General features: G+C 39.9%; 1 protein-coding gene across 3 annotated transcripts in view; it reads right to left on the bottom strand.

Moving 5' to 3' along the window:
• Positions 1-1,435: 1,435 nt before the first annotated feature.
• ccdc85a (coiled-coil domain containing 85A) overlaps positions 1,436-11,375 on the bottom strand; it is a 38,255-nt gene continuing 28,315 nt past the window's right edge. For 2 of the 3 annotated variants that reach the window (XR_004822662.2, XM_035754306.2), the window contains 2 exons: positions 6,301-6,358; positions 1,436-2,264 (listed from right to left, as the gene is read on the bottom strand). Coding sequence is in view for 2 of the 3 variants with exons in the window: in XM_035754306.2 (XP_035610199.1) it covers positions 2,249-2,264; positions 6,301-6,358 (74 nt within the window). In the remaining variant the exon portion in view is untranslated. The remainder of the gene's footprint in view (positions 2,265-6,300; positions 6,359-11,375) is intronic. The other variant, XM_035754307.2, reaches the window with a different exon arrangement.

The following is an 11,375-nucleotide window of genomic DNA, read 5'->3' as shown; positions in this document are numbered from 1 at the left end:
TGGTGATTTCAAATGGTCACAAGCATATTGATCAGGCCGCACATTGCTACATCCACCAAACGGGAGAAAACATACCTCAAATGCTGTTGAAGACCGTTTTGAGAAAATGTGGTTTCAGTACAAACAGCCATGCAATGTAGCAAACGTTGAACGCACCCCAGGTAGACTTCCAGGTGTAGTGAGTCACATAACTGACGGAGAGAAAAAATAGAGGCAAAGGAAAAGCTGCTTTACTCAATCCCTAGTGAGAACTACTGATTTATACACAGACAGTTCCCTTCAGGGAACAGGGAATAACAATGAAGGGGAACAATCCATTGCAAATCCAGGACTTTGCAATGTGATTCCCAAATCCCTAGGCTCTGACATTAGTGTGCGACTGTTATCCTGGATCAAATGTAGGATGTTTAGGACTTGAAAAAACAACGCAGTTCTTCTATAATGACAAATCCCCAGGGATCTCCACACACACACACACACACACACACACACACACACAGTATCAAAGTGCTAGCGAAGGCATGTTGCTAATTAGACAATCCCAGTTCCTACAAATCATGTTATTTTATTTGAACAATACTGCAGTTATGAAATCTATGCCATCCTCTTCAGCCCTCCCAGCCTACATTGACATTACATGTCAAAGTAAGTACAGGCAGATAGACAGACAGTGTGTTAAGTAGTCAGGTAGGCTGACACAGAGACACAGCTTGCAGGCAGTAGTGAGGGCAACCCTAGTAGGACCCACTACTGGTGCATTGCAGTGGGAACTGAGACAATCACAGGAGTAGGTTTGCAGTTCCGCCCCGCTGACAGAGTTAATGTTAATCAGCACACCACTCCCCTCGCCTACCCCACACACAGGTGTGTGTTTGTAAGATAATTGTGTACAATGAAAATAAAACATTTTCCCTTAGTGTGTATGCTTCCTTTGCACGTGTATGTTGGTTGGGAAAGTGTAGAGATGTATATGTGTTTCTAAATGCGAGTGTGTGTTTGAGGGTGGTTCTCATTAGAATTGCTTTGATCTGATGCCATTTGAGTAAATAAATAATGTTAGACCATTTCCCATGGCAGCAACCCAGAGGAAAATCTATATGTTTACTGTATAATATACTGTTACGAAAACACACACACACAAGCTGACTATAGAGAGATATTGATCAGATAAGCCTGTGAATATCATGGAGGTCTCTTCGGTCAAGCGGAATGGTGAGCTTGATCATCATAAGCTTCTATCTGTGTTGTGCCTGGATCGACGAGTTAAGCGCATAATTGCTGAATACCTGTTGCCACTCCTTCTGCTGGGGTGAAATAGTCATTTTCTTCAACCTTAACATGAATCCATGCACTCCTAAACACAAACACACCTATCGTCAGTGTATGGTGTGTGTGTGTGGGGCCAAACAAAAGACAAGTCTCTCTGGATTAGGCATTTTACATAAAGACACTTTATTATATTAGACATACATCTCTTGATATGATATTTATAGATATTATAAGACCAGTAGGTCAAAAATAATACTATAATTGTTATATATAGAAAACTAAGCAGATATACACTACTTTTGACTTATCTTAGTTCTGTCACCAAAAATCTAAAAGTCACAGGGATTAGAGGTTACACAGTACAGTCTGTTAGTAATAATGTGTGTGTGTGTGTGTGTAAGTGACCCCTCACAAATCACATGAATTGAGATTAGGATTTTGTTAGGTTCTCGCCACAACCATTGTCATATTAGCTGGTGTTTACATTTGTAGATGTATAATAAGGGGCCAATATAATGCAATCTTCTCAGTTGAACTTTGACACAAGGTTTATGTACTATACTGTAACACTGGTTGGAACTTCACACAAAGCTGAAAGGGGAACACAGTACTGTAATGCATTATGGAGAGCATGTGTTGGTCTGTAAAGGGCCTATGGCCTACAAGTCTTGTTCCTTTCTGTTTCATAGGCTTTTTTACAAAGGAGGTAGGACTATTTTGTTGGCAACAGAGAGAAAATTCACTGACAGTAATATTAATTTGGCAATCACACTACCGTGTTTCCTATATCTGACATTAAGAAAGAGCATGGCTGAAGTGGGAGTCGCCCTCATCAAGACACTGTCTTTCAATCTTTATTTTGGTCTTTCTCTCTTTTTTTCTCTTTCTCTACTGCACCTCTCTCTAGTGTTTCTCTGACTCTCCCCCTCTCTCTCTCTTTAGGGGCTCTGGTCACTGCAGCATGTATTATGGAGGCTTGTCAGGAGGCATCAAAGCTGAAAGACAAGAGGGGAAAATGGGTATTACCATTACTGTGTATATGCATGTTTCGTGCAAGTTGCTGTGTGTGTGTGTGTGTGTGTGTGTGTGTGTGTGTGTGTGTGTGTGTGTGTGTGTGTGTGTGTGTGTGCGTTAGGGATGGGGGTTTTAAATTATTTAACTATTCGAATAGAAATTTCTGTCAGATATCCGGATATTGCAAATATGTTTTTTATTTTTTTTTACTTACGTTTCTTAACCTGAGCACTGCTGCTATAGCTAGCTAGGCTAATTCAGGCTACATGCTGCGCTTTTTCCCCAACCCCATTCAGATAAAACAACAGCTTACCTGTTGGTTGCTCGTTGTAGCTTACTCCTTCTCATTGAGAACTTTGAATTCCATAATTTTATTCCATCTTGCATTGCATTAGTGAACTCTCACTCCACTTGCTACACATTGAGCCTTTTTGTCACCTTGATTGGACAACATTTTATTTTTATTTATTTTTTACCTTTATTTAACCAGGCAAGTCAGTTAAGAACCAATTCTTATTTTCAATGACGGCCTAGGCACAGTGGGTTAACTGCCTGTTCAGGGGCAGAATGACAGATTTCATCAACATCAACAACTAGCTACAGTGCCTATAGAAAGTCTACACCCCGTTGAACTTTCTTCACATTTTGCTGCGTTAAACTTAAATCTAAAAAGGGATTATATTAGATTTTTTCCCGACATAGCTACACAACCTACTCCACCTTTTCAAAGTTAAAGAAAGCTATAAAACATTTTCCAAATTAAGAAAAAAATAATACAACTGAAATATCATAATTGGACAATTCTCCACCCGCCTGAGCTAATACTTGGTGGAAGCACCTTTGGCAGCCATTACAGCTGTGAATCATTTTCATTAAGATTCTACCAACTTTACACAACTCTTAGAGCAACATACAGAGCATTCAGAAAGTATTCAGACCCCTTCACTTTTTCCACATTTTGTTTTGTTCCAGTCTTATTCTAAAATCGATTCATTAAAACATTTTCCTAATCAATCTACACACAATAACCAACAATGACAAAGCAAAAACAGGTTTTTAAAATGTTTGAAATACAGAAATACCGTATTTACACAAGTATTCAGAATCTACTATGAGACTCAAAATTGAGCTGTTTTCATAGAACATCCTTGATGTGTTTACAACTTGATTGGCGTCCACCTGTGGTAAATGCAATTGATTGGAGATGATATGGAAAGGCACACACCTGTCTATAAGGTCCAGTTGATAGCGCATGTCAGAGCAAAAGCCAAGCCACGAGGTCAAAGGAATCATCTGTAGAGCTCTGAGACAGGATTGTGCCGAGGCACAGATCTGGGGAAGGGTAACAACACATTTCTGCCGCATTGAAGGTCCCGAAGAACACAGTGGCCTCCATTATTATTAAATGGAAGAGCACTCCACCAATCAGACCGTTATAGTAGAGTGACCAGATGGAAGCCATGCCAAAAGGTACCTAGAGGACTTTCAGACCATGAGAAAGACTCTGTGGTCTGATGAAACCAAGAAACTCTTTGGCCTGAATGCTAAGCGTCACGTCTGGAGGAAACCTGGCACCATCCCTACGTCAGCACGGGGATTGGTGGGGGCAGCATCATGCTGTGGGGATGTTTTTCAGCGGCAGGGACTGGAAGACTAGTCAGGATCCAGGGAAAGATGAATGGAGCAAAGTAAAGAGAGATCCTTTGGGGTGGCAGGTAGCCTAGTGGTTAGAGCATTGGGCCAGTAACTGAAAGGTTGGTGGATCGAATCCCCGTGCTGACAATCCCCGTGCTGACAATTTAAAAATCTGTTGTAATGCCCCTGAACAAGGCAGTTAATGCACTGTTCCTAGGCTGTCATTGTAAATGAGAATTTGTTCTGAACTGACTTGCCTGGTAAAATAAAATAAAAATCCCTGATGAAAACCTGCTCAGGACCTCAGACTGGGGCGAAGGTTCACCTTCCAACAGGACAACGACCCTAAGCACACAGCCAAGACAATGCAGGAGTGGCTTTGGAACAAGTCTCTGAATGTCCTTGAGTGGCCCAGCCAGAGCTCAGACATGAACCCGATTGAATATCTCTGAAGAGACCTGAAAATAGCTGTGCAGTGAAGCTCCTCATCCAACTTGACAGAGCTTGAGAAGATCTGCAGAGAATAATGGGAGAAACTCCCCAAATACAGTGCCTAGCTTGTAGCGTCATACCCAAGAAGACTTGAAGAAGACTTAATTGCTGCCAAAGGGGCTTCAACAAAGTACAAGATCTGAATACCTATGTAAATGTGATATTTCCGGTTTTTATTTGCAAACATTTCTAAAAACCTGTTTTGCTTTGTCATTATGTGTGTAGATTGATGAGGGGGGAAAACTATTCAATACATTTTAGATTAAGGCTGTAACGTCACAAAATATGGAAAATGGTCTGAATACATTCTGAATGCACTGTATGTGTGTTTGTTTTTGTGCGTGTGCATGCCTTTGTATGTGCAGTACCAGTCAAAAGTGTAAACACACATACTCATTCTAGGGTTTCTTAATTTTGTACTATTTTCTACATAGTAAAGGCATCAAAAATATGAAATAACACACATGGAATAATGTAGTAACCAAAAAAGTGTTAAACAAATCAAAATATATTTTAGATTCTTCAAAGTAGCCACCATTTGCCTTGATGACAGCTTTGCACACTCTTGGCATTCTCTCAACCAACTAGTCTCCTGGAATTCATTTCAATTAACAGGTGTGTCTTGTTAAAAGTTAACTTGTGGAATTTCTTTCCTTAATATGTTTGAGCCAATCAGTTGGGTTGTGACAAGGTAGGGTTGGTATACAGAAGATAGCCCTATTTTGTAAAAGACCTGGTTCATATAATGGCAAGAACAACTCAAATAAGCAAAGAGAAACGGCAGTCCATCATGACTTTAAGACATGAAGGTCAGTCAATCTGGATTAACTTTGAAAGTTTCTTCAAGTACAGTCGCAAAAACCATCAAGCGTTATGATGAAACTGGCTCTCATGAGGACCACCACAGGAAAGGAAGAACCGAGAGTTACCTCTTCTGCAGAGGATAAGTTCATTAGACTTAACTGCACCTTAGATTGCAGCCCAAATAAATGCTTCACAGAGTTCAAGTAACAGACATATCTCAACATCAACTGTTCAGAGGAGACTGTGTGAATCAAGCCTTCATGGTCAAATTGCTGCAAAGAAAACACTACTAAAGGACACCAATAATAAAAAGAGACTTGCTTGGGCCAAGAAACACGAGCAATGGGCATTAGACAGGTGGAAATCTGTCCTTTGGTCTGATGAGTCCAAATTTGAGATTTTTGGTTCCAACCGCCATGTCTTTGTGAGACGCAGAGAAGGTGAATGGATGATCTCCGCATGTGTGGTTAACACCGTGAAGCATGGAGGAGGTCTGATGATGTGATGATGCGGGGGTGCTTTGCTGATGACACTGACAGTGATTTATTTAGAATTCAATGCACACTTAACCAGCATGGCTATCACAGCATTCTGCAGCGATACGCCATTCCATCTGGTTTGGGCATAGTGAGACTGTAATTGGTTTTTCAACAGGACAATGACCAACACATTCCAGGCGGTGTAAGGGCTATTTTACCAAGAAAGAGATGTATCAGATGACCTGGCCTCCACAATCACCCGACCTCAACCCAATTGAGATGGTTTGGGATGAGTTGGACCGCAGAGTGAAGGAAAAGCAGCCAACAAGTACTCAGCATATGTGTGAAGTCCTTCAAGACTGTTGGAAAAGGATTCCAGGTGAAGCTGGTTGAGAGAATGCCAAGAGTGTGCAAAGCTGTCATCAAGGAAAGGGGTGGCTACTTTGAAGAATATTTTGATTTGTTTAACACTTTTTTGGTTACTACATGATTCCATATGTTTTATTTCATAGTTTTGAAGTCTTCACTATTCTACAATGTAGAAAATAGTCCAAAAAAAGAAAATTAGTAGGTGTGTCCAAACTTTGACTGGTATTGTATGTCTCACCTGTCCCAAATCTTCACACTCCTACAGGTGTTGGTGCAGCAGCCAGCAGATATGAGAGCTGCAAACAACATCAATAAATATGATCAATAATCTATATGACAAGGGACAAGCACAACATCCTGACAATAAAACCAGAATGGAATGGAATAAAATAAACATATTTAAGAGTATTGTCGTGTGTCTGTCTTGATTTTCACAGTATATCCAGAGCAGTGTGTGTGTGTGTTTCGTACGTGTGGCCATAGTAGTGAGTCACTGTACTAATTACAGTCATTAGGTGGAAAACAACCCCATAATTCAAGTGTGTTGTAATAAGGAAGCATCACTTAATCTGAGAGGACTGGATCTGCTGGTTTGATTTGCTTATAATGCCCTCTTAATTATTTATGTTTGATACACTGAGGACAACACACACACACACACCCCAGTTAACACATAACGTTCTAAGAACCATGTTTCTTAGAGCTTGGTGAGAACAAGGTTGTTCTATGGTTATTTTGCATACAACCTTCCCACAAACGTCTGAATGGTGCAGGATACTAAACTAGCACATAACATGAAACATAGGTTTATTAGGTGGGAATTTCAGTGCTTCAACATAATGAAAGTTTCCTACAGGTTTCCTCATGGTTAAATTTAAAGTAATGTTCTCAGAACGTTCAGAGAACGTTAAGAGACAACGATCTTCTGTGGGAATTCCAGTACTTGAGCATAACATTTTCTACAGGTTTCCTCATGGTTCTATTTAAAGTCATGTTCACAGGACATTAGGAAGACATTCCTTAAAAAATATAAGAAAACAGTAACATTTAAAGAATGTTATTTAAAAACGTACATTCCGTTCTCAGCGTCAACAAAACTCTGTTGTGTGTTCAGGTGTGTTGGCCGCGCCCACTAATTGGCCACACCTGGTTCTTAAAGACTGCTTGTTTCCTTTGACATTAGGTCAATTTGCATAGACTAAACTGAACAGCTTTGTATGAGTAAAAATAACATGGCATGCTACTTCCGTTCTGGTGATGCAGTGGACTAATTCCATGGATAGGAAACGTATGGCTTTGTTCCCAGAACCAATGGAAACCAAAAAAAATGTACATTCCCACAACTTCCAAGAAACTAAATGTCTCATTCTGCCCCTGAGCAAAGCAGTTAAACCACTGTTCCCCGGGTGCCGAAGACGTGGATATCGATTAAGGCAGCCCCCGCACCTTTCTGATTCAGAGTGGTTGGGTTAAATGCGGAAGACACATTTCAGTTGAAGGCATTCAGTTGTACAACTGACTAGGTATCCCCCTTTCCCAGTGCAAATGAAAAACATGTTTTATGTTTCAAAGTTACAACAACCTATAGCTAAGTTTTTTTATTTGGAGTTAATAAATCATTTTTGATTTGGGTCGCAGCATATTATGCATATCTGCTACTGTAGCATAGCAGCAAAGGCTGGACAAATATTATTTATCTCTTTTGTTTTAATATGTTAAAATGCATCCTACTGTATGTACATAAGTGGACATTATCAAGGGCCATATTTTTCCAAATAAAACAATGGCCAGTTTGGGTTGCATTGTTTTGTAAAAACAAATAGGCTATGGCTGGTCCATGAATTCTTTGTGGTTTTTTTCAATAATGCCCGTGTGCTAATTGAGTTTGACACCCCTTGGCTAGCATATCTATTTATGTAGCTATTTATTTAGCAAGTGAAAAACACAGAGCCTAACGTTAGCTAGCTGCTGGGAGGATGACATGTCATTGGATGAGTGGGTGAGTGACCGACTTTTTCCACTCATATTGTTTTTCTTTGGCAACAGCTAGAGATGCTGCAAGTTCATTTGGTTAGCGAGCAAGAAATGTGAATCACTTTGCTAGCTAGCTATGCTGAACTTTATCCACAGTTAGGATATCTCTTAGTTGTCAATCAAAGTTCCCATTCAGTTGTTAAAACGTGGGTTGGGACAAGCATGCATTTGCAGGCAAGGTGCAGAAGGACGAGCAGGCCACTATTCCCCATTGTTTATCAGTGCAATTTTAACGGCAAACTAGTTTGAGAGGCTTAATCTACTGTTCCCTCGTTCGATTTTAGCTCATCTCGCTCTGGCTAGCATTAGTTGTTGATCTTGTTGTTGTTGATGTGCAATAGGCAACTGAGGGAGACTCCCTTTTCATGGTTGTTCGATCAATAGGATTGTGAAGTTTGCAAATGTAAAAGGACTCCCGTGGTATTTACATATTTACAGAAATCCATTCAGGTGTATTTTGTAGCTTTTGATGAATGCGTTCTAATGATCTAATGTTGCGCTGTTACTACTGCCTGTAAACACACAGTCCAGTTGAAAGTGAATGATGGCAGGCCTGTGTGGCAAATGACGTATTTGCATATAAGCCTACTGTACCTCTGATTGGCTATGATGCACTGGTCTGCGTAGACTCTGGTCCCAGACAGGACAGATGTTTTTATTTGGTTTTAATTACAGCAGTGTCTATTAATTGTCCAAACGCGAGGCCGCTTTCCCACTATATTAATCTAGAATTTTCACAAACGCCTTACTGTACGTAATTCCCAAACATACTATGAATTTATGAAAACATGATAATGAACATATATATCTCTCTTGTCAGAAAATGTACAAAAAAAGGTGTAATATTCTTCCTGGAGGAACAGATTTTATGTCATGTTGCAAAAATGCTGTCAGTTCCACTTTAAAACAGTTAGTTTACTCCTATCACAGCAATTAAACTAAGTATAGATCAACAGCATTGTAGTTATTCCACAATACTAATCTAAATGACAGAGTGAGAAGACTGAAGCCTGTACAGAATAAAAATATTCCAAAACATGCATTCTCTCCTCCAAAAAGGCACAAAAGTAAAACTGCAAAAAATGTGTCAAGGAAATTAACTTTTGTCCTGAATGTTATGTTTTGAGCAAATCCAACACATCACTGAGTACCACTCTTCATATTGTCATCGACAAGGACTAGGGAGTTTGAGGATAAAAAGAAATGTAAAAAAGCCAAACACAGGCAAAATCCTAGAGGAAAACCTGGTTCAGTCTGCTTCTAACAGACACTGGGAGACAAATTCCCCTTTCAGCAGGACAATAACCTAAAACACAAGGCCAAATATACACTGTAGTTGCTTTCCATGATGACATTGAATGTTCCTGAGTGGCCTAGTTACAGGTTCGACTTAAAATCGGCTTGAAAATCTATGGCAAGACTTGAAAATCGCTTTCTAGCAATGATCAGCAACCAACTTGACAAAGTTTGAATAAACTTTTTAAGAATAATGTGCAAATGTTGTACAAGCTAGGTGTAAATAGCTCTTAGAGACTTAAACAGGAAGATTCACTGCTGTAATTGCTGCCGAAGATTATTCTGATATGTATTGACTCAGGGGTGTGAATACTTAAATTAAATTAGATAATTCTGAATTTAATTTTCAATCAATTTGCAAAAATTTCTAAAAACATGTACTCACTTTGTCATTATGGGGTATTGTGTGTAGATACAGTGCCTTGCGAAAGTATTCGGCCCCCTTGAACTTTGCGACCTTTTGCCACATTTCAGGCTTTAAACATAAAGATATAAAACTGTATGTTTTTGTGAAGAATCAACAACAAGTGGGACACAATCATGAAGTGGAACGACATTTATTGGATATTTCAAACTTTTTTAACAAATCAAAAACTGAAAAATTGGGCGTGCAAAATTATTCAGCCCCTTTACTTTCAGTGCAGCAAACTCTCTCCAGAAGTTCAGTGAGGATCTCTGAATGATCCAATGTTGACCTAAATGACTAATGATGATAAATACAATCCACCTGTGTGTAATCAAGTCTCCGTATAAATGCACCTGCACTGTGATAGTCTCAGAGGTCCGTTAAAAGCGCAGAGAGCATCATGAAGAACAAGGAACACACCAGGCAGGTCCGAGATATTGTTGTGAAGAAGTTTAAAGCCGGATTTGGATACAAAAAGATTTCCCAAGCTTTAAACATCCCAAGGAGCACTGTGCAAGCGATAATATTGAAATGGAAGGAGTATCAGACCACTGCAAATCTACCAAGACCTGGCCGTCCCTCTAAACGTTCAGCTCATACAAGGAGAAGACTGATCAGAGATGCAGCCAAGAGGCCCATGATCACTCTGGATGAACTGCAGAGATCTACAGCTGAGGTGGGAGACTCTGTCCATAGGACAACAATCAGTCGTATATTGCACAAATCTGGCCTTTATGGAAGAGTGGCAAGAATAAAGCCATTTCTTAAAGATATCCATAAAAAGTGTTGTTTAAAGTTTGCCACAAGCCACCTGGGAGACACAACAAACATGTGGAAGAAGGTGCTCTGGTCAGATGAAACCAAAATTGAACTTTTTGGCAACAATTCAAAACGTTATGTTTGGCGTAAAAGCAACACAGCTCATCACCCTGAACACACCATCCCAACTGTCAAACATGGTGGTGGCAGCATCATGGTTTGGGCCTGCTTTTCTTCAGCAGGGACAGGGAAGATGGTTAAAATTGATGGGAAGATGAATGGAGCCAAATACAGGACCATTCTGGAAGAAAACCTGATGGAGTCTGCAAAAGACCTGAGACTGGGATGGAGATTGGTCTTCCAACAAGACAATGATCCAAAACATAAAGCAAAATCTACAATGGAATGGTTAGAATGGCCAAGTCAAAGTCCAGACCTGAATCCAATCGAGAATCTGTGGAAAGAGCTGAAAACTGCTGTTCACAAATGCTCTCCATCCAACCTCACTGAGCTCGAGCTGTATTGCAAGGAGGAATGGGAAAACATTTCAGTCTCTCGATGTGCAAAACTGATAGAGACATACCCCCAAGCGACTTACAGCTGTAATCGCAGCAAAAGGTGGCGCTACAAAGTATTAACTTAAGGGGGCTGAATAATTTTGCACGCCCAATTTTTCAGTTTTTGATTTGTTAAAAAAGTTTGAAATATCGAATAAATGTCGTTCCACTTCATGATTGTGTCCCACTTGTTGTTGATTCTTCACAAAAAATACAGTTTTATATCTTTATGTTTGAAGCCTGAAATGTGGCAAAAGGTCG

The sequence above is a fragment of the Oncorhynchus keta genome, chromosome 36 (assembly GCF_023373465.1).
Source record: "Oncorhynchus keta strain PuntledgeMale-10-30-2019 chromosome 36, Oket_V2, whole genome shotgun sequence".
Lineage (NCBI taxonomy): Eukaryota > Metazoa > Chordata > Actinopteri > Salmoniformes > Salmonidae > Oncorhynchus > Oncorhynchus keta.
This window is presented reverse-complemented; position numbering and strand designations above follow the sequence as displayed.